At 47.2% G+C, this 26,444-nt stretch overlaps 1 protein-coding gene and 1 pseudogene across 2 annotated transcripts in view; one reads left to right on the top strand and one right to left on the bottom strand.

The window, feature by feature from the left end:
• STARD13 (StAR related lipid transfer domain containing 13) overlaps positions 1-26,444 on the top strand; it is a 319,782-nt gene that overhangs the window by 118,585 nt on the left and 174,753 nt on the right. Inside the window, exon 1 of one of the 2 annotated variants that reach the window (XM_063951789.1) lies at positions 12,950-13,324. The exons of the other annotated variant lie outside the window; for it this stretch is intronic. Coding sequence (XP_063807859.1) covers positions 13,159-13,324 — 166 coding nt within the window. The 5' untranslated portion in view covers positions 12,950-13,158. Of the gene's footprint in view, positions 1-12,949; positions 13,325-26,444 lie in introns of those variants that run through there. 2 annotated transcript variants of the gene reach the window in all.
• LOC135051504 (5S ribosomal RNA) lies at positions 22,426-22,546 on the bottom strand (annotated as a pseudogene).

The raw sequence follows: 26,444 nt of genomic DNA, 5'->3' as shown, positions 1-26,444 counted from the left end.
CATACTGGAAAGTTACAACTTACTATTACCCCAATGCACACAGCCTAGTGCAGGGGTGGGCAACATGCGGCCCGCAAACCGATCCGGCCTGGCCCGCTGTCTCCCATCAGTGTGCAATGAAAAGCGTCCCGACTGGCTGAACCGCTTGTCATTGCGCTACACCGCTGCCAGACGCGGCACTGCTGAGGAAATTCCGGACACGTCACAGGGTCTGCTGACCGGGATTTCCTCTGTGATGTTATGCGCTGGGCGGCACGGGGGGTGAAGCCACAGCAGGAGCGGCGGGCAGCAGCAATGACTCCGGGGAGCGGACAGCAGCAGTGACACCGGGCCGCGGGCAGCAGCAGCGACTCCGTGAAGCACAGGCAGCGGGGATCAGGCAGCGGATCATCTTCCACTGTGAAAAAAAGGTAAACCCCCTGCCCAGCCAGTACCTGAAATGGATCTGTACTTAAGCTGCAATGTGGGTTCAGAGGAGGGGGGGGGGGGAGATAAAAACTGCTATATAGGGGGGTAGGGAGGGGTAGGGACTGCTATATTGGGTCAGGGAAGGGGGGTAGGGACTGCTATATAGGTTCAGGGGAGGGGGGTAGGGACTGCTATATAGGCTCAGGGGAAGGGGGGTAGGGACTGCGGTGCATGCGCAGTTCAAACCCGATATATGAGATAATTTGTGTGTGGCCCTCAGCTATTCACTGGAAGTGTTAAGCGGCCCCTCAGCTGAAATAATTGCCCACCCCTTGCCTAGTGGGTGACCACCCTGAAAGTTATTGGGCCTGATTCTGAGATGCAGTGGGCCCACTGTGGGTGTGTAGTCCGAGCTACTATCTATTCTGACTTGTGCATACGTACAGTGCATCTGCTATATATCCTGCACCTATTATTGGGTAGGTGTAGGTGCCATGAATAATAAAGGCGGCTACTTTTATGGATGGAGGGCTGGGGCAGTGTGAATGCATGGGTGTAGTACGGCTGACCGCCGGTCAGCTTACCGACTCCGGGATCCCGGCGGGGAGGGGCGAGTGCAGCAAGCCCCTTGCGGGCTCGTTGCGCTCGCCACGCTGCGGGCTCGGTGGCGACCTGCGGTCGCCACGGGTTCTATTCCCACTCTATGGGTGTCGTGGACACCCACGACTAGAAATAAGGGGTAATTCCAAGTTGATCGCAGCAGGATTTTTTTTTAGCATATGGGCAAAACCATGTGCACTGCAGGGGAGGCAGATATAACATGTGCAGAGAGAGTTAGATTTGGGTGGGTTATTTTATTTGTGTGCAAGGTAAATACTGGCTGCTTTATTTTTACACTGCAAATTAGATTGCCGATTGAACACACCCCACCCAAATCTAACTCTCTATGCACATGTTAAATCTGCCTCCCCTGCAGTGCACATGGGCCCTCATTCTGAGTTGTTCGCTCGTTATTTTCCTTCGCATCGGTGCGATTTTCCGCTAACTGCGCATGCGCAATGTTCGCACTGTGGCTATGCCAAGTATATTTGCTAAGAAGTTAGGTATTTTACTCACGGCATTACGAGGTTTTTTCTTCGTTCTGCTGATCGTAGTGTGATTGACAGGAAGTGGGTGTTTCTGGGCGGAAACTGTCCGTTTTATGGGAGTGTGTGAAAAAACGCTGCCGTTTCTGGGAAAAACGCGGGAGTGGCTGGAGAAACGGGGGAGTGTCTGGGCGAACGCTGGGTGTGTTTGTGGTGACGTCAAACCAGGAACGACAAGCACTGAACTGATCGCACTGTAAGAGTAAGTCTCGAGCTACTCAGAAACTGCAAAGAAAAATCTTTTCGCAATATTGCGAATACTTCGTTCGCAATTCTGCTAAGCTTAGATACACTCCCAGAGGGCGGCGGCTTAGCGTGTGCACTGCTGCGAAAAGCGGCTAGCGAGCGAACAACTCGGAATGAGGGCCATGGTTTTGCCCATCTGCTAACAAAAGTCCTGCTGCGATCAACTTGGAATTACCCCCATAGTCCCTGTTGGTCGGCATGCCGACCATCGGGATAGTGAGCCGTCGGAATGGTGGAGGAGGTCATGTGACTGTCGGTCAGCTGACCGCCGGTCACATGAATACCACCCGAATGCATAGATGTTAGAGGTATAAGTCTCAGAATACAGGTGTATAGTTGCATTTGAATTATGTTTGCTGTAGGTGTCTGTAGTTGCAATCACATTACATGTGACGCAGAATCCGGCCTATTATCTTCCAGATTTCAGTGACAATCAAGGAAAAGCAATACTGTACTGAACAAAACGTACACTGGCATTTAAAGAGTTAATAAACGGGACAAGAATGTGTTCTATTTTATGCTTTGAGTAACCCTGGAGATATTATAATTTGTCCATCGTTAAATCATGTTATAATAATAATTGGATGGCAGGTCTAGGACCCAAAGTCAAGAAGTGATCATTAGACGTGACTCAGCGGTTGAGCAACTAACCTTTTGTCTTGTTGTTCTTCTTATACAGGAAATATTTCCAACCCAATAAACAGGCCTCTTTTACTTTATGGCTTTCACAAGTACTGAAGCCACAAACGGGATGTGGAAAAACAATGATAAATATATTGGTAGCGATCTAAGGTTCCACTCTTGCTAATACCCTTTTCAGACCACTATAGCTGGGTCCCATCCGGGATTTGTACATGGGTCCTTCTCCGGTGCAACTCACCTGAGACCCCTTTCAGATTGGCTGCCCGACCCAGCTAATTGACGGGTTGGTGACGTCACCGTCGACGTGTGGAGGCGGTGCTTGGAGATGAGATGATCTCCAAGCTCCAAACGCCGCCTCTTCCTATTCAGTGAAGGTGCCGGGTCACATATATCCCGTTCACACTGCACCGCGAGCCAGATTGAACACTTGTTCAACCCTGCTCGCTACCTGAGTTCAAATATTGAGTCGCTAGACCTAGATATTTCAACTGGCCCCTTTCAAACCCAAGTTGCTGTGCGTTCACGTGCAATAACCCGGGTTATTGCTGGCGGTCTGAATGGGATATTAGTGACACATTGCTGAATGTCCATTTGTTGCCTACATATAGTGCAGAGTAGGCTAAACCAATAATCGTGAAAATGCTTCAATCTATTCCCTCAGACCATTTGACATTGGCTCCTAGTCTTATAGCTACCCTCTATCCTGCCTGGTCTTATAATTTCTCCTTCGTCCTAGAGGATACTGGGGACTCCAAAAGGACCATGGGGTATAGACGGGATCCGCAGGAGACATGGGCACACTATAAGACTTTGAATGGGTGTGAACTGGCTCCTCCCTCTATGCCCCTCCTCCAGAACTCAGTTAGATTCTGTGCCCAGAGGAGACTGGTCACACTCTAGGGGAGCTCTACTGAGTTTCTCTAAAAAGACTTTTGTTAGGTTTTTTGTTTTCAGGGAGCACAGCTGGCAACAGGCTCCCTGCTTCGTGGGACTGAGGGGAAAGAAGCAGACCTACTTCTGTGAGTTGATAGGCTCTGCTTCTTAGGCTACTGGACACCATTAGCTCCAGAGGGTCTGATCACTTGGGTCGCCTAGCTGCTCGTTCCCGATGCCACGCCGCCGTCCCCCTCACAGAGCCAGAAGATTGAAGACAGGTGAGTAACCGAAGCAAATAAGACGTCTGAAGGCGGCAGAAGACTTCAGTCTTCCTGAGGTACCGCACAGCGGTCGCGCTGCGCGCCATTGCTCCCGCACACACAGGCACTACATTGGTGCAGGGCGCAGGGGGGCACCCTGGGCAGCAATATAAACCTCATTTTAAGGTACTGGCACAGTGTATCAGTGCATAGGCACTGTTAGGAGACAAATGTGAAAATTAAAGCGGGACCGAAGCGCGCCATGTAGGGGGCGGGGCTTCATCCTTCAGCTCTGACCAGCGCCATTTTCTCTCCACAGCTTGCTGCAGAGACGCTGCTCCTGGCCCTTCACTGCTGTCACAAGTAACAGGGTGCTAAAAACAAGGGGGGGGGGGGCACATAAAATTGGTGTTGGTTGTTCATATAAACAAGCGCTTATAGGTCTGGGGCATTGTGCTGTTTTCAGACCGGTGGGGCGGTGGGTGTGAGCTGGCAAACTCCTTCTTTGTCTCTCTGAAGGGCCTTACTGTGGGTCAGTCCCCTTTAGCCCAGTGTGTTTGGGGGTGTCGGTACGTGTGTGTCGACATGGCAGAAACTGAATGCTCTTCCCAGGAGGAGGTTAGTGTGAGAGCTGAACAGAATGAAGGAGTGACTCTGTCGGCACCGCCGACTGCTGATTGGGTTGAGATGTGGAGTGTGTTGAATAACAGTGTGGCTTTGTTGCATAAGAGGTTAGACAAATCTGAGTCTCAGAACCAAGCATGGAGACAATCCATGGGAGACGTGGTACCACTCACTCAGGCCCCCTCGGGGTCCCAAAAACGTTCGTTTACCCAGATAGCTGACACTGATACCGACACGGATTCCGATTCCAGTGTCGACTATAATGATGCAAAGTTGCATCCTAAGGTGGCTAAGAGTATTCAATACATGATTGTTGCGATAAAGGACGTGTTGCATATCACGGAAGACCCCGCTGTCCCTGAGACAAGGGTCTGTATGTATAAAGGGAAGAAACCGGAGGTAACGTTTCCTCCCTCTCATGAACTGAATGCCCTTTTTGAAAAAGCCTGGGAAAAGCCAGACAAGAGGTGGCACGTTCCCAGGAGAATTGCTATGGCATACCCGTTTCCTTCTCTGGATAGGGTTGGGTGGGAGACAACACCCACGGTAGACAAAGCTCTGGCGCGATTGTCCAAGAAAGTGGCGCTACCGTCTCCTGAAATGGCGACCCTTAAGGATCCTGCTGATCGTAGGCAGGAGGCCACCTTGAAATCTATGTCACGACAGGTACGCTGCTCAGGCCGGCTGTGGCTTCGGCGTGGGTGAGTAACGCGATTGAAAAGTGGGCAGATAACTTGTCATCGGAAATAGACACCCTGGATAGGGATAACGTGCTTTTGACTCTGGGTCATATCAGGGACGCTGCGGTCTATCTGAAGGAGACGGCGAGAGATATTGGCCTTTTGGGATCAAGGGCCAATGCCATGGCAGTCTCGGCTAGAAGGGCGTTGTGGACTCATCAATGGAATGGTGATGCTGATTCTAAGAAGGCTATGGAGGCTCTGCCCTATAAGGGTGGAGTTTTGTTTGGTGAAGGCCTCGCGGACCTGGTTTCTACGGCTACCGCGGGTAAGTCCTCTTTTCTGCCTTTTGTTCCTCCACAGCAAAAGAAAACGCCCCCATATCAGATGCAGTCCTTTCGGTTGCAGAAATTCCGGAAAGGACGTGGGTCATCCTTCCTTGCGGCAAGAGGTAAGGGAAGAGGAAAAAGATCGCCGGCTGTGGCAGGCTCCCAGGAGCAGAAGTCCTCCCCGGCTTCTGCCAAATCCAACATATGACGCTGGGGCTCCCCTGCGGGAGTCCGCACCAGTGGGAGCGCGTCTTCAGCTCTTCAGTCAGGTCTGGGTTCTCTCGGGCCTGGATCCTTGGGTGATGGAAATTGTGACACAAGGATACAAGCTGGAGTTTCAAGACGTGCCCCCACACCAATTTTTCAAATCGGCCTTGCCAGCTTCTCTTCCGGAAAGAGAGGTAGTGTGTACGGCAATACAAAAGCTGTGTCAGCAGCGAGTCATTGTCGAGGTACCCCCGTCACAACGAGGAGAAGGGTTTTATTCAAGCCTGTTTGTGGTCCCGAAACCGGATGGTTCGGTCAGGCCGATTCTGAATTTAAAATCCCTCAATGTGTATTTGAAAAGTTTCAAATTCAAGATGGAATCTCTCCGAGCGGTAATCTCCAGTCTGGAGGGGGGGGGGGGGGGGGGGGATTTTATGGTGTCAGTCGACATAGAGGATGCTTACCTACATGTCCCCATATATCCTCCTCATCAGATGTATCTGAGGTTCGCTGTTCAGGATTGTCACTAACAATTTCAGACGTTGCCGTTTGGTCTTTCCACGGCCCCGAGGATTTTCACCAAGGTGATGGCGGAAATGATGGTGCTCCTGCGCAAGCAAGGGGTCACAATTATCCCGTACTTGGATGATCTCCTGATAAAGGCGAGATCACAGGAGCTGTTACTAAAAAACGTTGCGCTCTCCCTGCAGGTGCTGCAACAGCATGGCTGGCTCCTAAATTTACCAAAGTCGCAGTTGATTCCGACAACTCGGCTGTCGTTTTTGGGTATGATCCTGGACACCGAACTGCAGAGGATCTTCCTCCCGTTGGAAAAAGCTCAGGAAATCCAGAACATGGTCAAGGAACTTCTGAAACCACCAAGAGTGTCGATTCATCACTGCACTCGAGTGCTGGGGAAAATGGTGGCGGCCTACGAGGCCATTCCGTTTGGCAGGTTCCATGCAAGAACGTTTCAGTGGGACCTGCTGGACAAGTGGTGAGGGTCCCATCTGCAGATGCACCGGAAGATAAGTCTGTCCCCCAGGGCCAGGGTTTCTCTCCTGTGGTGGCTCCAAAGTTCTCACCTTCTAGAGGGTCGCAGGTTCGGCATCCAAGATTGGATTCGGGTGACCACGGACGCGAGTCTCCGAGATTGGGGAGCAGTCACACAGGGACAAAATTTCCAGGGAAAATGGTCAAGCCAGGAAGCTTGTCTGCACATAAACGTGCTGGAGTTAAGGGCCATCTACAACGGCCTGCGGCAGGCGGAACAGCTTCTTCGCGGCCTAGCTGTCCTGATTCAGTCGGACAACATCAAAGCCGTGGCGCACATAAACCGCCAGGGCGGAACAGAGAGCAGAGCGGCGATGGCGGAGACCACCAAGATTCTTCGCTGGGCGGAAAAGCATGCAAGCGCTCTGTCAGCGGTCTTTATTCCAGGAGTGGACAACTGGGAAGCAGACTTCCTCAGCAGACACGATCTCCATCCAGGAGAGTGGGGTCTTCATCAAGAGGTCTTTGCAGAACTGACAAGTCGTTGGGGACTTCCTCAAATAGACATGATGGCGTCTCGCCTCAACAAGAAGCTTCAGACATATTGTTCCAGGTCAAGGGACCCTCAAGCAATAGCAGTGGACACACTAGTGATGCCGTGGGTGTTTTGGTCGGTCTATGTGTTCCCTCCACTTCCACTCATTCCAAAGGTGATAAGGATCATAATAAGAACAAGGGTTCAAGCGATACTCGTTGTTCCAGATTGGCCACATTGGGCCTGGTATCCGGATCTTCAGGAATTACTCACCGGAGATCCCTGGCCTCTTCCTCTAAGAGAGGATCTGTTACAGCAAGGGCCATGCGTGTTCCAGGACTTACCGCAGTTGCGTTTGACGGCGTGGCGGTTGAACGCCAAATCCTAGCTAGGAAGGGTATTCCCGGGGAAGTTATCCCCACTCTCCTTAAAGCTAGAAAGGAGGTAACAGCGAAACATTATCACCGTATTTGGAGAAAATATGTGTCTTGGTGTGAATCCAAGCAGGTTCCTACGGAAGAATTTCAGCTGGGGCGTTTTCTCCACTTTTTGCAAGCTGGTGTGGATGCGGGCCTAAAGTTAGGCTCCATTAAAGTTCAGGTTTCGGCCTTATCAATTTTCTTTCAAAGGGATTTAGCCTCACTTCCAGAAGTACAGACTTTCGTGAAGGGCGTACTACACATCCAACCTCCATTTGTGCCCCCAGTGGCACCGTGGGACCTTAACGTGGTGTTACAGTTCCTTACGTCACATTGGTTTGAACCTTTACAAAAGGTTGAGTTGAAATTTCTCACTTGGAAAGTGGTCATGCTATTGGCCTTGGCATCCGCAAGGCAGGTGTCCGAATTGGCGGCTTTGTCTCACAAAAGCCCCTATCTGATTTTCTATGAGGATAGAGCGGAGTTGAGAACTCGTCAACAATTTCTACCAAAGGTGGTTTCTTCGTTTCACATGAACCAACCTATTGTGGTGCCTGTGGCTATGGAAGCCTTGGCTGATTCAAAGTCTCTAGATGTGGTCAGGGCTTTGAAAATTTATGTAGCCAGAACGGCTCGGGTGAGGAAAACAGAGGTGCTATTTGTCCTGTATGCGGCCAACAAGGTTGGCGCTCCTGCTTCTAAGCAGACTATTGCACGCTGGATCTATAATACAATTCAGCAGGCTCATACTACGGCTGGATTGCCGTTACCGAAATCGGTGAAGGCCCATTCCACTAGGAAGGTGGGCTCATCTTGGGCGGCTGCCCGAGGCGTCTCGGCATTGCAGCTTTGCCGAGCAGCTACTTGGTCGGGGTCAAACACTTTTGCAAAGTTCTACAAGTTTGATACCCTGGCTGATGAGGACCTCATGTTTGCTCAATCGGTGCTGCAGTCATTCGCACTCTCCCGCCCGGTTTGGAGCTTTGGTATAAACCCCATGGTCCTTTTGGAGTCCCCAGCATCCTCTAGGACGAAGGAGAAAATAGGCTTTTAATTCCTACCAGTAAATCCTTTTCTCTTAGTCTGTAGAGGATGCTGGGCGCCCGTCCCAGTGCGGACTCTATCTGCAGTAATTGTATATAGTTATTGCTTGTGTTACACAAGGGTTGTGTTGGTAAGGGTCAGACTGTTGCTGATCTATTTTGGTTCACACTGTTAACTGGGTTTAGTTAAATGCCATGTTGTACGGTGTGGTGTGGGCTGGTATGTATCTCACCCTTAGTTTGACAAAATCCTTTTCCTCGAAATGTCCGTCTCCTCTGGGCACAGTTCCTATAACTGAGGTCTGGAGGAGGGGCATAGAGGGAGGAGCCAGTTCACACCCATTCAAAGTCTTATAGTGTGCCCATGTCTCCTGCGGATCCCGTCTATACCCCATGGTCCTTTTGGAGTCCCCAGCATCCTCTACGGACTAAGAGAAAAGGATTTACTGGTAGGTATTAAAATCGTATTTTTGCTCATAGTTATCCTATGTATTGATGTACAGTTATATTAAAATATAATAACAATAATAATTTAAATATGTATCCAGAGTGAGCTATAAGAAATTTGCGTTTCAGTTGAGTCTTACTGCAAAATATAGACAGAAGCCATTTTAATATTATGTCTGTGAAGTTAAAGTTGATCTGGAAAGGATTTTGGCAAGCCGTCAGATGTTCAGAGCTTTTGTGGTGAGACAGTGTACTCCCTACAGTGCTCACCTGTCTGCTACACTACAGGATACATCAGACAGGACAGACGGATCACAAGACCTGTGGGCTATTTTTCAGGAATATAAAGTGCTGATCATCAAGTGAACGGCCACAGGAAAAAAATAAAATATACTTGTGTGCGAGGTGTCGCCATGACGCCTCGCGCAGAGCGACATAATAACAGAGCTCAATGGCGCAATGCGCAGAGCGACAGGGTGACCATGATAACAGAACTCAATGGTTGGAGAGAAATGTAATAAAATTCACATTTTGTCCTAGATATAATTTGCCAGTATATGCAGCAAAGCAGCTGTGTGGCAGGGTATCTGTTAGCTATAGTGTTTAGAATGCAGATTTTCTAGAAATCATTGGGGGGAGATATATCAAATATCCAAAGAGGATAAGTTGCCGATAGCAACAAATCAGCGTCTAGCTATCATTTTATAGACTGTCCTTAATAAATGATAGCCAGGAGATGATTGATTTCTATAGGCAACTTCTCCACTTGTCCTTCTTAGCACTGACGAATTTCCCATTAGGCATGTGAGGCACGTGCCTAGAGGCGGCACTTGTTTGGGGGCGGCTCTTGGATGCTTGTGTTGGTACTGTCAGCTCAAAATGTACCAGTAACTGGCAAATATTTCCACTGTACGCTACCATATGCCATCTTGAATGGAGTGTACATGGGTAGGACATGCACATACTGCCCCTGTAAAGTCATAGTTAAAGGCTTTTTCTTTATCATTAAATTGTCTATCATCAAATTAGGGTTTATAATCACTCAGTAATAATAATAATAATAATAAAATTAGGCAGTCGAGGGGCAGCCATTACTGTTGTGCCTAGGGGCGGCCTCACCCCTAAATCTGCCCCTGCTTCTTAGGTTTACCTGTGCCCCTAGATAAAGGGATTAGATGGTATCCCATGGCTGTGCAATCAACAGTATTGTTGTCAGAGATTTTTGTATTTGTCATACGGTAACTATAAAATAGGATCACTGAAGATTTTACTGATGATGTTCTATTCATGGGAATTGTGTCTTAGTGAACGATAATGTATTAATCAGTTATAAGGATTAGGATATTTTATGGAATGTAATGGAGACATTTACATGTGTCCATCTTGCACAAAACCAACATTACCATATAAAATCAAAGGATGCAGGATGAAAAGGCTGTGTCACTTGGTTGTGAGTATAGCCACGCCCAGTGGCGGATCTTGCCACGGGCAAGCAGGACTTTTGCCCGGGGCGCCGCCTTCCGGAGGGCGCTGGCGCCATCCGGAGGGCGCCGCACCGTGGCAAGATCCGCCACTGCTGCCCGCTGTGTCCCCGTCCGCCTCCGCTGCCCGCTGCCGTCCCCGTCCCCATCCCCGTCCGCCTCCTGAAGGGAACTAGACGCTATGCGTCTAGTTTCCCTTCCTGGAGAGTAACTGCTGAGCGGTGCGCGATGACGTCATCGCGCACCGCACAGCAAAGGTCCTCTCTAAGAAGGGAACTAGACGCATAGCGTCTAGTTTCCCTTCGTGGAGAGGACCTTTTGCTGTGCGGTGCGCGATGACGTCATCGCGCACCGCTCAGCATTCAAGCGGCGCTTTTAATGTACAGGGGGCGTAATTGACCACGCCCCCTGTATTAGGCCACACCCCATTTCCTGCCCGGGGCGCAGAGCGCCCTTGAACCGGCCCTGGCCACGCCCATAGCCATCCTGTCACATGGTGCTTGCTTCAGTTCTATTCAGTGATTAAAGGGTGGTATTCAGTATACCGGTTGTTGGGATCCCGGCGCACAGTATACCGGCAACGGAATCCCGACAACCGGCATACCAACACCTTTTCTCCCTCTTGGAGGTCCACAACCCCCCTGGAGGGAGAATAGATAGCGTGACGCGCCACCCTGCCCGCAGCGTGGCTAGCGCAGCGAGCCCACAAGGGGCTAATTTGCGCTCGCCCCGCTGTCGGCAAGCCGGCGGTCGGGATCCCGGCGCTGGTATGCTGGCCACCGGGGACCCGGCTGCCGGCAATTCATACCACACCTGTGATTAAACTGTGCCCTTAGCCTGCACTCGTGTAGTGAATGATTGAGCATGGAGTGGCGAGTATACATGTTGCTGGGGCACAGTGATAGCCAGCATTCTCATGCGTATACAGTAGCTGTGAGGCCTAAGGGGAGCTTCCCAGAAGTGATCCCCTCACCTCATCGCTTCAGCTCATCAGATATGTTTTCTAAAGCTTTTGTTCACATTTGATAAATGGATACAGAAAGCAGCCCTGTGTTGTATCCATAGGCAACAGGAGCAATTATATAGCACTGAGGAAAGTCATAGCTAATCTGGTGATATGAAGACATGACTGAAAAGCACAGAATAAAGACTGCTAAAGCTATATATTTCGTAAGTGTTAGAGGATGGCGCATGCAAACCATTAGATAACATCATCTAAAGTTGGACAACAACTTTATGTTAAGAACTGTGCTCAGTGCTATTATTGTCACAGCCAGAATAATCATTGCTTCCCGTCAGCTCTACGCTCATGATAGGAAAATGTCAAATGTGCAGCTGCTGCCCACGGGATTTGCACTGAGCAATAATACGCTGTTTACTTTCGGTGCATAGTCACAGCCTGAGCTGTTCTCTTTTATTGCCACTTAGCCTGGCACAGGTTACCCATAAGCCTCACTGTCTGATTAATGCACCTCACACTAAGAGGCACTGCAGTGAGTACGCACAAAACTATTTCCTGCATAGGCAGTCGTTTTAAATGTTGAGGAGACGTTATATTTCATTATAAGCCCAAGGGGTATATTCATTTGCAGTTGAAAAGCCTTCTGTCGGAAAGATGGCAGTTTTCGACTTTTTAGGTCGGAAAGGGTTCCGACCTATTCAATACTCCCCAAAATTATCCGACCGACGCGTGCTTCTGTCGGAAACGGGGCAAAATCCAACAGGCTTTGGCCCCCTTTCCAACCATCTGAATCCGACTTTAAAAAAAGTCGGATTGAGATGAGGGACCAGAGAGGAGGAGACGCGGGAGAGCTGCGGGGAGACGGGGGAGAGCAGCGGCTACAGCACAGCGCAGCAGGAGGATGGGGCACCGTCGCCGCTCATGGCAGCGTCCATCCGGCTCCAGCAAGTGAGGTTCCGCTTGCTGGAGCCGGGTGGATGCTGCCGTGTGGTCTGGCGGCTGCGCCATATCCTCCTGCTACGCTGTACTGTAGCTGCTGCTCTCCCCCGTCTCCCCGCGTCTCTCCCCGTCTCCCCGCGGTTCTCCCCGTCTCCTCCTATCAGGTCCCTCATCTCAATCCGACTTTTTTTTAAAGTCGGATTGAGATGGTCAGGATTGCCAAATCCTTCCGGCTTTGGCTGTTCATTGAATAGCCCTTGTCGGATCCATTCCGACAAATGCATGTCAGAATGGATCCGACTTTAATTGAATATACCCCCAAGAGTGTAAGCTCATCTGGTCAGGGCCATCTTTCCCTTTCATGTCATTGTATGTGGTTTGTATTAGGAGCCTTTCAAAATACTGCGCTTTATAAATAAATGATAATAATAATAACAATAATTAAAGTATTGCTAACAGAAGTTTGTCCATATCCGTGTTTGACCACAGTGACAGTATGAAAGAGACACCAGTTGTTGCTGCAGGGAGGGGAATGCTATACAGTGGGGATTCTTTTGTGGCTACGAATAGGTGTTTCCCTGTCGCCTTATAGCCTCAGCACAGATGCTCATTGCTTAGTCAGCTCTGAGGTATGTCATTAGAATATGTGCATTTGTGAAGATTAAACATGCCTGACAGGACTTTGCTTCAGCACTGTGTACTTTTACATCACTGGCAGGCTGTGATTGGTCTCCATGGGTCATGTGGGTTTCTTGGAATCCTGGAATTGTAGCTACTGGCACTCCTCTTGTACTTGACGACTTTCCCTTTCCAGCTCTATTGCATTATCAGCTAACTTTCATAATAACAACCAGAATCTGAGTTTGAAAATAATATCCGGTGGGATAGGGGAAACTTTCATTTTTTTTCTTTTAAAAGCCAAGATGTGGGTGCAGGAGCCACTCACCCCAGCGTCAGGCTGTAAGCGTTTAAATTCTGTGTCACCTGAGAGCCAGGAGTACTGTATGTGCTATGAAAAGAAGAGGAGGTCTCCCTATAGGATGAGCAGGATCCTAGCAAGGCAGCAACTGGTGGCTAAGATTCAGCAAGGTGAGTTATTTGCTGGCTCTGTCCCCTCCGTCCAGTCTGACATAACGTGATTGACAACAGGTTGCTATTCCTACATGTACACCGCAGATTCCCAGCACAGTTTTCAGGAATTTCTATACTTCCGTATCCTGAGCCTCACACAAATTCCCAATTCTTCATACATGTATCAGCAATAGTATATATTTTATAGAATAATAATACAGGTTGAGTATCCCATATCCAAATATTCCGAAATACGGAATATTCCGAAATACGGACTTTTTTGAGTGAGAGTGAGATAGTGAAACCTTTGTTTTTTGATGGCTCAATGTACACAAACTTTGTTTAATACACAAAGTTATTAAAAATATTGTATTAAATGACCTCCCCGGCTGTGTGTATTAGGTGTATATGAAACATAAATGAATTGTGTGAATGTACACACACTTTGTTTAATGCACAAAGTTATTAAAAATATTGTATTAAATGACCTTCAGGCTGTGTGTATAAGGTGTATATGAAACATAAATGAATTGTGTGAATGTAGACACACTTTGTTTAAAGCACAAAGTTATAAAAAATATTGGATAAAATGACCTTCAGGCTATGTGTATAAGGTGTATATGTAATATAAATGCATTCTGTGCTTATATTTAGGTCCCATCGCCATGATATCTCATTATGGTATGCAATTATTCCAAAATACGGAAAAATCCCATATCCAAAATACTTCTGGTCCCAAGCATTTTGGATAAGGGAGACTCAACCTGTAATAACAATAAAAGTATACTTACACTATTAATCTGTAGAAGCAGTGTTATTAAATTAATATAATTGTAATTTAAATGTATCATGGAATTTACTGTAGCTGTGTTCTTTATTTCCATACAGATAAATGTGATTGTACATATAATGTTACTGTTCTCCTATAGATGTCACAGTAGTAGGGGCGTGTGTATTATGTTACTGTTCTCCTATAGATGTCACAGTAGTAGGTGCGTGTGTATTATGTTACTGTTCTCCTATAGACGTCATAGTAGTAGGTGCGTGTGTATTATGTTACTGTTTTCCTATAGATGTCACAGTAGTAGGTGCGTGTGTATTATGTTACTGTTCTCCTATAGATGTCACAGTAGTAGGTGTGTGCGTGTGTATTATGTTACTGTTCTCCTATAGATGTCACAGTAGTAGGTGTGTGTGTATTATGTTACTGTTCTCCTATAGATGTCACAGTAGTAGGTGCGTGTGTATTATGTTACTGTTCTCCTATAGATGTCACAGTAGCAGGTGCATGTGTATTATGTTACTGTTTTCCTATAGATGTCACAGTAGTAGGTGCATGTGTATTATGTTACTGTTCTCCTATAGATGTCACAGAAGCAGGTGCATGTGTATTATGTTACTGTTTTCCTATAGATGTCACAGAAGCAGGTGCATGTGTATTATGTTACTGTTTTCCTATAGATGTCACAGAAGCAGGTGCATGTGTATTATGTTACTGTTTTCCTATAGATGTTACAGTAGTAGGTGCGTGTGTATTATGTTACTGTTTTCCTATAGATGTTACAGTGTTAGGTGCGTGTGTATTATGTTACTCCTATAGATGTCATAGTAGTAGGTGCGTGTGTATTATGCTACTGTTTTCCTATAAATGTCAAAGTAGCAGGTGCATGTGTATTATGTTACTGTTTTCCTATAGATGTCACAGTAGCAGGTGCATGTGTATTATGTTACTGTTTTCCTATAGATGTTACAGTAGTAGGTGCGTGTGTATTATGTTACTGTTTTCCTATAGATGTTACAGTGTTAGGTGCGTGTGTATTATGTTACTCCTATAGATGTCATAGTAGTAGGTGCGTGTGTATTATGCTACTGTTTTCCTATACAGTATATGTTACAGTGGTATTTGCGTGTGTATTATGTTACTGTTTTCCTATAGATCAGGCATTCCCAACCGCAGTCCTCAAGGCACACCAACAGTGCAGGTTTTAGTGATATCCAGGCTTCAGCACAGATGGTTAAATCAAAATGACTAATTAAGTCACCTGTGTTCAAGCCTGGATATCACTAAAACCAGGACTGATAGGGTGTGTACACACGGTGAGATCCTTGCTATGCCCGATTTTCACTTGCGATTTCCCTTGAACTCCCTGGAGCCCAGATAGCACAGATTTTGACTAACTTTTCTTGAGATGTGGACTATGGGGGTCATTCCGAGTTGTTCGCTCATTATTTTTTTTAGCTATGGAGCGATTAGTCGCAAACTGCGCATGCGCAATGTACGCAGTGCGCCTGCGCCAAGCAAATTAGCACAAAAGTTTGGTATTTTACTCATGGCGTAACTAAGTTTCTCTGACGTCCTAGTGGATGCTGGGGACTCCGTAAGGACCATGGGGAATAGCGGCTCCGCAGGAGACTGGGCACAGGTAAGAAAGATTTAGGACTACTTGGTGTGCACTGGCTCCTCCCACTATGACCCTCCTCCAGACCTCAGTTAGAATCCTGTGCCCGGCTGAGCTGGATGCACACTAGGGGCTCTCCTGAGCTCCTAGAGAGAAAGTATATTTTAGGTTTTTTATTTTACAGTGAGATCTGCTGGCAACAGACTCACTGCAGCGAGGGACTAAGGGGAGAAGAAGCGAACCTACCTAACTGGTGGTAGCTTGGGCTTCTTAGGCTACTGGACACCATTAGCTCCAGAGGGATCGACCGCATGGAACCGGCCATTGATGTTCGGTCCCAGAGCCGCGCCGCCAGCCCCCTTACAGAGCCAGAAGCAAGAAGAGTCCGGAAAATCGGCGGCAGAAGACATCAGTCTTCACCAAGGTAGCGCACAGCACTGCAGCTGTGCGCCATTGCTCCTCATACACACTTCACACTCCGGTCACTGAGGGTGCAGGGCGTTGGGGGGGGGGGGCGCCCTGAGCAGCAATAAAAACACCTTGGCTGGCAAATATATCACAATATATAGCCCCAGAGGCTATATATGTGATAAATACCCCTGCCAGAATCCATAAAAAAGCGTGAGAAAAGTCCGCGAAAAAGGGGCGGAGCTATCTCCCTCAGCACACTGGCGCCATTTTCTCTTCACAGTGCAGCTGGAAGACAGCTCCCCAGGCTCTCCCCTGTAGTTTTCAGGCTCAAATGGTTAAAAAGAGAGGAGGGGCACTAAATTTAGGCGCAATATTGTTTATACAAGCAGCTATTGGGGGAAAAATCACTCAGTTATAGTGTTAATCCCTGCATTATATAACGCTCTGGTGTGTGCTGGCATACTCTCTATCTGTCTCCCCAAAGGACTTTGTGGGGTCCTGTCCTCAGTCAGAGCATTCCCTGTGTGTGTGCTGTGTGTCGGTACGGCTGTGTCGACATGTGGGATGAGGAAGGTTACGTGGAGGTGAAGCAGAGGCCGATAAATGGGATGTCGTCCCCTGTGGGGCCGACACCAGAGTGGATGGATAGGTGGAAGGTATTAACCGACAATGTCAACTCCTTACAAGGCTGGATGACGTAAAACAGCTGTGGGACAGCCGGCTTCTCAGCCCGCGCCTGCCCAGGCGTCTCAAAGGCCATCAGGGGCACAAAAAAGCGCCCGTTACATCAGATGGCAGACACAGATGTCGACACGGAGTCTGACTCCAGTGTCGACGAGGTTGAGACATATACACAATCCACTAGGAACATCCGTTACATGATCTCGGCAATGAAAAATGTGTTACGCATTTCTGACATGAACCCAAGTACCACATAAAAGGGGTTTTAATTTTGGGGAGAAAAAGCAGCCAGTGTTTTGTTCCCCCATCAGATGAATGAATGAAGTGTGTAAAGTAGCGTGGGTTCCCCCAATAAGAAACTGGTAATTTCTAAAAAGTTACTGATGGCGTACCCTTTCCCGCCAGAGGATAGGTCACGTTGGGAGATATCCCTTAGGGTGGATAACGCGCTCACACGTTTGTCAAAAAAGGTGGCACTGCCGTCTTAGGATACGGCCACCTTGAAGGAGCCTGCTGATAAAAAACAGGAGGCTATCCTGAAGTCTGTATATACACACTCAGGTTATATACTGAGACATGCAATTGCCTCAGCATAAATAGTGCTGCTGCAGCGTGGTCTGATACCTGTCAGATAATATTAATACTCTAAGACAGGGATAATAGTTTGCTAACATAGAGCATATTAAAGACGTCGTCTTATATATAAAGGATGCACAGAGGGATATTTGCCGGCTGGCATCCAGAATAAATGCAATGTCCATTCTGCCAGGAGGGTATTAGAAACCCGGCAGTGGACAGGTGATGCTGCCTATAAAAGGCACATGGAGATTCTGCCTTATAAGGGTGAGGAATTGTTTGGGGATGGTCTCTGGGACCTCGTATCCACAGCAACAGCTGGGAAGAAATTTTTTTTTACCTCAGGTTTCCTCACAGCCTAAGAAAGCACCGTATTTTCAGGTACAGTCCTTTCGGCTTCAGAAAAGCAAGCGGGTCAAAGGCGCTTCCTTTCTGCACAGAGACAAGGGAAGAAGGAAAAAGCTGCACCAGCAGCCAGTTCCCAGGATCAAAAATCTTCCCCCGCTTCCTCTGAGTCCACCGCTTGACGTTGGGGCTCCACTGGTGGAGACATGTGCGGTAGGGGCGCGTCTCGGGAACTTCAGGGACCAGTGGGTTTGCCCACAGGTGGATCCCTAGGTTCTGTAAATAGTATCACAGGGATACAGGCTGGAGTTCGAGGCGACTCCCCCTCGCCGTTACCTCACCTCAGCCTTGCCCGCTGCCCTCGGAGAAAGGTAGTACTGGCGGCAATTCACAAGCTGCACCTCCAGCAGGTGAAATCAAGGTACCCCTCCTTCAACAAGGCCGGGGTTACTATTCCATAATGTTGTGGTACCGAAACCAGACGGTTCGGTGAGACCCATTCTAAAATTGAAAGCCTTGAACACTTATATACGAAGGTTCAAGTTCGAAATGGAATCGCTCAGGGCGATTATTGCAAGCCTGGAGAATTTCATGGTATCACTGGACATCAAGGATGCTTACCTGCATGTCCCTATTTACCCTCTTCACCAGGAGTACCTCAAAATTGTGGTACAGGATTGTCATTACCAATTCCAGACGTTGCCGTTGGTCTGTCCCCGGCACCGAGGTATTTACCAAGGTAATGGCCGAAATAATTATCCCGTACTTGGACGATCTCCTTATAAAGGCGAGGTCCAGGGAGCAGTTGTTCGGCGGAGTAGCACTATCTCGGGAAGTGCTACAACAGCACGGCTGGATTCTGAATATCCAAAGTCGCAGCTGGTTCCTACGACGCGTCTACTGTTCCTGAGTATGGTTCTGGACACAGAACAGGATAAAAAGGGTTTCTCCCGGAGGAGAAGTCCAAGGAGTTGTCATCTCTAGACAGAGACCTCCTAATACGTATACAGGTGTAGGTGCATCAATGCACGCGAGCCCTGGGAAGGATGGTAGCTTCTTACGAAGAAATTCCATTCGCCAGGTCCCATACAAGGATTTTCCAGTGGGATCTGTTGGACATGTGGTCCGGGTCGCATCTTCAGATGCATCGGCGGATAACCCTGTCTCCAAGGGCCAGGGTGTCGCTGTTGTGGTGGCTGCAGAGTGCTCATCTTCTAGGGGGCCGCAGATTCGGCATACAGGACTGGGTCCTGGTGACCACGGATGCCAGCCTTCGAGGCTGGGGGGCAGTCACACAGGGAAGAAACTTCCAAGGCTATGGAAAAGTCAGGAGACTTCCCTACACATAAATATTCTGGAACTAAGGGCCATTTACAATGCCCTAAGTCAGGCTAGACCCTGCTTGAACACCGGCCGGTGCTGATCCAGTCAGACAACATCACGGCGGTCGCTCATGTAAACGACAGGGCGGCACAAGAAGCAGGATGGCGATGGCAGAAGCCACAAGGATTCTCCGATGGGCGGAAAATCATGTGTTAAGCACTGTCAGCAGTGTTCATTCCCGGAGTGGACAACTGAGAAGCAGACTTTCTCAGAAGACACGACCTCCACCCGGGAGAGTGGGGACTTCATCCAGAAGTCTTCCAAATGATTGTACACCGTTGGAAAAGGCCACAGGTGGACATGATGGCGTCCCACCTCAACTAAAAGTTACAAAGATATTGCGCCAGGTCAAGGACCCTCAGGCGATAGCTGTGGACGCTCTGGTAACACCGTGGGTGTACCAGTCGGTGTATGTGTTCCCTTCTCTGCCTCTCTTACCCAGGGTAATGAGAATAATAAGAAGGAGAGGAGTAAGAACTATACTCATTGTTCCGGGTGGGCCAAGAAGAGCTTGGTAACCAGAACTCCAAGAAATGATCTCAGAGGACCCATGGCCTCTGCCGCTCAGACAGAACCTGCTGCAGTAGGGGGCCTGTCTGTTCCAAGACGTACCGCGGCTGCGTTGGACGGCATGGCGGTTGAACGCCGGATCCTGAAGGAAAAGGGAATTCCGGAGGAAGTTATCCCTACGCTATTTAAAGCTAGGAAAGAAGTGAACGCTAACCATTATCACCGCATATGGCGGAAATATGTTGCGTACTGTGAGGCCAGGAAGGCCCCAAAGGAGAAATTTCAGCTAGATCGATTTCTGCACTTCCTACAGTCAGAGGTGACTATGGGCCTACAATTGGGTTCCATTAAGGTCCAGATTTCGGCTCTATCGATTTTCTTCCAAAATGGAACTGGCTTCACTGCCTGAAGTTCAGACTTTTGTTAAGGGAGTGCTACATAGTCAGCCCCCGTTTGTGCCTCCAGTGGCACCGTGGGATCTCAACGTGGTGTTGGATTTCCTGAAGTCGCATTGGGTTGAGCCACTTAAATCCGTGGAGCTATAATACCTCACGTGGAAAGTGGTCATTCTGTGGGCCTTGGCATCGGCCAGGCGTGTATCAGAATTGACAAAAGCCCTTATCTGTATTTTATATGGGAAAGGCGGAATTGAGGACTCGTTCCCAATTCCTTCCTAAGGTGGTATCAGTTTTTCATGTGAACCAACCTATTGTGGTGCCTGCGGCTACTTGGGACTTGGAGGATTCCAAGTTACTGGACGTAGTCAGGGCCCTGAAAAGTATATGTTTCCAGGACAGCTGGAGTCAGGAAGACTGACTCGCTATTTATCCTGTATGCACCCAACAAGCTGGGTGCTCCTGCTTCTAAGCAGACGATTGCTCGCTGGATCTGTAGCACGATTCAACTTGCACATTCTGCGGCCGCACCCTAAATCTGTAAAAGCCCATTCCACGAGGAAAGTGGGCTCTTTTTGGGCGGCTGCCCGAGGGGTCTCGGCTTTACAACTTTGCCGAGCTGCTACTTGGTCAGGGGCAAACACGTTTGCAAAATTCTACAAATTTGATACCCTGGCTGAGGAGGACCTTGAGTTCTCTCATTCGGTGCTGCAGAGTCATCCACACTCTCCCGCCCGTTTGGGAGCTTTGGTATAATCCCCATGGTCCTTACGGAGTCCCCAGCATCCACTAGGACGTCAGAGAAAATAAGATTTTACTCACCGGTAAATCTATTTCTCGTAGTCCGTAGTGGATGCTGGGCGCCCGTCCCAAGTGCGGACTGTCTGCAATACTTGTATATAGTTATCATTAACTAAAAGGGTTATTGTTGAGCCATCTGTTGAGAGGCTCTGTTATGTTCATACTGTTAACTGGGTATCATATCACGAGTTATACGGTGTGATTGGTGTGGCTGGTATGAGTCTTACCCGGGATTCAAAATCCTTCCTTATTGTGTCAGCTCTTCCGGGCACAGTATCCTAACTGAGGTCTGGAGGAGGGTCATAGTGGGAGGAGCCAGTGCACACCAGGTAGTCCTAAATCTTTCTTAGCTGTGCCCAGTCTCCTGCGGAGCCGCTATTCCCCATGGTCCTTACGGAGTCCCCAGCATCCACTACGGACTACGAGAAATAGATTTACCGGTGAGTAAAATCTTATTTTTTTCATCGTTCTGCTGATCGTAGTGTGATTAACAGGAAGTGGGTGTTTCTGGGCGGAAACTGACCGTTTTCTGGGAGTGTGCGGAAAAACGCAAGTGTTTCAGGGAAAAACGCGGGAGTGTCTGTAGAAACGGGGGAGTGCCTGTCCGAACGCTGGGCGTGTGTGTGACGTCAAACCAGGAACGAAACTGACTGAACTGATCGCTATTTGTGAGTAAGTCTCGAGCTACTCAGAAACTGCTAAGAAATTTCTATTCGCAATTCTGCTAATCTTTCATTCGTAATTCTGCTAAGGTAAGACACACTCAACCACGCCCCCTGCTGTATAATGCCGGTAATCGCGGCATTACACAGCGGGAGCGTGGCTTAAATGATGCGGTCCAGAAGCCACGCCCCGTTCCGCCTCTGGTCCACCTCCGTTCCGCCTCTGGCCCGCCCCCCTGTCACGTCACCTCACTGCCCGCCCCCCCTGCTGAGCCGACGGGCTGCTCTCTCCCGGAGAGAGCAGCCCAGAAGTCGGCAACTATGAGGTGCGTGTGTATTATGTTACTGTTCTCCTATAGATGTCACAGTAGTAGGGGCGTGTGTATTATGTTACTGTTCTCCTATAGATGTTACAGTACTAGGTGCGTGTGTGTATTATGTTACTGTTCTATAGATGTCACAGTAGTTGGTGCGTGCGTATTATGTTACTGTTCTCCTATAGATGTAAACATGGAAAAAAAGAGAAGAAAGAAGACTCTTTTTGGGAAGCACTCATATACAGATAATATTGTATGACTGACTGTCACAATAACTAACTAAAATACAATACTTTAATAATTCTCGTTAAAAAATTAATTACTGAGGAGTTCAATGAGCGCCGATATTTGTTTAAATGGTGACATTGCGAAAATATAAAGAAATTGTTTGTAGCTTACAAGGTACAAATACCTAATATAGGCCGAGATGGGTAACTCTGTAAATTTGTGAAACAGACACACCAACTATAGGACAGCCTGTGGTCAAAAAATTGCTTATTCGATGTATATATATATGACCATCATTTGAAAACTGCTGTATATCCCAACTGGGAATTAAATCCTAGCAGGTAGTTGAATCATAGGTCATGACCGATAAGTGAGTCAGTGCTCTATTTTAGTGACAGAAAGGGTAGCAAATATTTGCAGTACCAGGGTGTTCCTTGGTGGTCTCCCATCCAAGTACTTAAACCGGCCCTCCACTGCTTGGCTTCCAAGATCAGATGAGATTGGGCATCTCCAGTGGGGTATGACCGCAGACCTTATGCTTACCCTTGTCACACTGTGTCCTAATTGGGCACAGATAGGAGCCAATTTGCGATATTGTGTAGACCACAGGTGTCTATGCAGCTGATGAAAAAGAATCAGGAGTTTTTTTTATAGATATAACAAAAAATTATAACACAAAATTCAGATACCCATATAAATATTCACGGTTAAAGTAGTCGCAGTACAAGTAGAAGAAGCATCTATTCTGCACAGATGTTTAAGAATATCAAGTGAGACTAATTCTAAATTATGCAGAGAGGGAGACCTCCAAATTTGGTCTCCAAAATTTCAAAATAGATGTATCAAACATACACTGTGGATTATGCAGTAAGATATATCATAAACAGTGACATCTCCAGCTCTAATGCCCCACCATGAATCACCTTCAGGCAGCGGGGAAACAACACGACAGAAAATGTACCACATATATCATCAATTAGGTGTTTTCAAAAAAGCATGGATTTCTGCATTACACACAGAGAAAAAACATTTAGGTGTTTGATAGGCTCCCAAAGATAGTAGATGCCTCAGCATCCGTTGTTTTTGTAGCAAATAAGCACTTGTTTACTTACTGATAATGTTTTATCTGTCACTCATGCATATGATAAAGTGATCTCTGTGCCACGTGGATATGGATTTATCGTGCACAGAGAGGAAAAAGTGCATGTGTCAAGATATTACCTAATCCAGGTGTACATTCATTGTGTATTATCCTACTTGTATAGGAGAAATGTTAGGGGAGATCCTGATGGAAGGTGCTGGCCGCGTCTGCCCGCGTATTGCCTGCTGCTGTGCTCCGGCCGCACTGTTCTTCCTGTTAGGCTGGTTCCCGTAGCGACGAACTTTACCGTGATCGGCTAGTTGCGGTCACGTGTGCGCACCACGTGACCGTGAGGTCGTTGCCTCTCTTCCTTCTTCCTGACGTACGTTTCGCAAGATAGCTGTAGTAGGTGTGTGTGTGTGTGTGTGTGTGTGTGTGTGTGTGTGTGTGGTGTGTGTGTGTGTGTGTGTGTGTATATTGTGTTACTGTTTTCCTAAAGATGTCACAGCAGTAAGTGCATGTGTATTATGTTACTGTTTTCCTATAGATGTTACAGTAGTAGGTGCGTGTTTATTATGTTGCTGTTTTCCTATAGATGTTACAGTGGTAGGTGCGTGTGTATTATGTTACTGTTCTCCTATAGATGTAGTAGGTGTGTGTGTGTGTGTGTGTGTGTGTGTGTGTGTGTGTATTATGTCACTGTTTTCCTATAGATGTCACAGTAGCAGGTACGTGTGTATTATGTTACTGTTCTCCTATAGATGTAGTAGGTGTGTGTGTGTGTGTGTATTGTGTTACTGTTTTCCTATAGATGTTACAGTAGTAGGTGCGTGTGTATTATGTTGCTGTTTTCCTATAGATGTTACAGTAGTAGGTGCGTGTGTATTATGTTGCTGTTTTCCTATAGATGTTACAGTGGTAGGTGCGTGTGTATTATGTTGCTGTTTTCCTATAGATGTTACAGTAGTAGGTGCGTGTGTATTATGTGACTGTTTTCCTATAAATGTCACAGTAGTAGGTGTGTGTGTGTGTGTGTGTGTGTGTGTGTGTGTGTGTGTTATGTTACTGTGTTCCTATAGATGTCACAGTAGTAGGTGTGTGTGTGTATTATGTGTATTATGTGCATTATTATATTATGTGTATTATTATGTGCATGTGTATTATGTTACTGTTCTCCTATAGATGTCACAGTAGTAGGTGCGTGTGTATTATGTTACTGTTTTCCTATAGATGTCACAGTAGTAAGTGTATGTGTATTATGTTACTGTTCTCCTATAGATGTTACAGTAGTAGGTGCGTGTGTATTATGTTACTGTTTTCCTATAAATGTCACAGTAGCAGGTGCATGTGTATTATGTTACTGTTTTCCTATAGATGTCACAGTAGCAGGTGCATGTGTATTATGTTACTGTTTTCCTATAGATGTTACAGTAGTAGGTGCGTGTGTATTATGTTACTGTTTTCCTGTAGATGTTACAGTGTTAGGTGCGTGTGTATTATGTTACTCCTATAGATGTCATAGTAGTAGGTGCGTGTGTATTATGTTACTGTTTTCCTATACAGTATATGTTACAGTGGTATTCACTTGTGTATTATGTTACAGTTTTCCTATAGATCAGGCATTCCCAACCGCGGTCCTCATTGCACACCAACAGTGCAGGTTTTAGTGATATCCATGCTTCAGCACAGATGGTTAAATCAAAATGACTAATTAAGTCACCTGTGTTCAAGCCTGGATATCACTAAAACCAGGACTGATAGGGTGTGTACACACGGTGAGATCCTTGCTATGCCCGATTTTCACTTGCGATTTCCCTTGAACTCCCTGGAGCCCAGATAGCACAGATTTTGACTAACTTTTCTTGAGATGTGGACTATGGGGGTCATTCCGAGTTGTTCGCTCGTTGTTATTTTTTTTAGCTACGGAGCGATTAGTCGCAAACTGCGCATGTGCAATGTACTCAGTGCGCCTGCACCAAGCAAATTAGCACAAAAGTTTGGTATTTTACTCATGGCGTAACTAAGTTTTTTCATCGTTCTGCTGATCGTAGTGTGATTGACAGGAAATGGGTGTTTCTGGGCGGAAACTGACCGTTTTCTGTGAGTGTGCGGAAAAACGCAAGCGTTTCAGGGAAAAACGCGGGAGTGTCTGTAGAAACGGGGGAGTGGCTGGCCGAACGCTGGGCGTGTGTGTGACGTCAAACCAGGAACGAAACTGACTGAACTGATCGCTATTTGTGAGTAAGTCTCGAGCTACTCAGAAACGGCTAAGAAATTTCTATTCGCAATTCTGCTAATCTTTCATTTGTAATTCTGCTAAGCTAAAATACCCTCCCAGAGGGCGGCGGCTTAGCGTGTGCAATGCTGCTAAAAGCAGCTAGCAAGCGAACAACTCGGAATCACCCCCTATGTGTGCTTACGATTTTGGCTTATGTCAGATTTTGGCTTATGTGAGATGTCATTAACATGTGAGATGAACTAGATAGCACTGCATAGTCTATCTTTTCTTGCGATGCCGACCTGGCGGGACTGCGCATCGGGATTGAATCGGGATCGCAAGGTGACTTTCACCTTGTGATCTGCACTAACTTTTCTTGCGATTTTGACTATATAGACAAAATCGAAAGAAAATATCTCACCGTGTGTACACACACTTAGTGTGCCTTGAGGACCGAGGTTGGGAAACACTGCTATAGATGTTACAGTACTAGGTGCGTGTGTGTATTATGTTACTGTTCTCCTATAGATGTCACAGTAGTAGGGGCGTGTGTATTATGTTACTGTTCTCCTATAGTTGTCACAGTAGTAGGTGCGTGTGTATTATGTTACTGTTCTCCTATAGATGTCACAGTAGTAGGTGCGTGTGTATTATGATACTGTTCTCCTATATATGTCACAGTAGTAGGTGCGTGTGTATTATGTTACTGTTCTACTATAGATGTCACAGTAGTAGGGGCGTGTGTATTATGTTACTGTTCTCCTATAGTTGTCACAGTAGTAGGTGCGTGTGTATTATGTTACTGTTCTCCTATAGATGTCACAGTAGTAGGTGCGTGTGTATTATGATACTGTTCTCCTATATATGTCACAGTAGTAGGGGCGTGTGTATTATGTTACTGTTCTCCTATAGACGTTACAGTACTAGGTGCGTGTATGTGTTATGTTACTGTTCTCCTATAGATGTCACAGTAGTTGGTGCGTGTGTATTATGTTACTGTTCTCCTATAGATGTCACAGTAGTAGGGGCGTGTGTATTATGTTACTGTTCTCCTATAGATGTCACAGTAGTAGGGGCGTGTGTATTATGTTACTGTTCTCCTATAGATGTCACAGTAGTAGGTGCGTGTGT

The sequence above is a fragment of the Pseudophryne corroboree genome, chromosome 2 (genome assembly GCF_028390025.1).
Source record: "Pseudophryne corroboree isolate aPseCor3 chromosome 2, aPseCor3.hap2, whole genome shotgun sequence".
NCBI classification, from domain to species: Eukaryota; Metazoa; Chordata; class Amphibia; order Anura; family Myobatrachidae; genus Pseudophryne; species Pseudophryne corroboree.
This window is presented reverse-complemented; position numbering and strand designations above follow the sequence as displayed.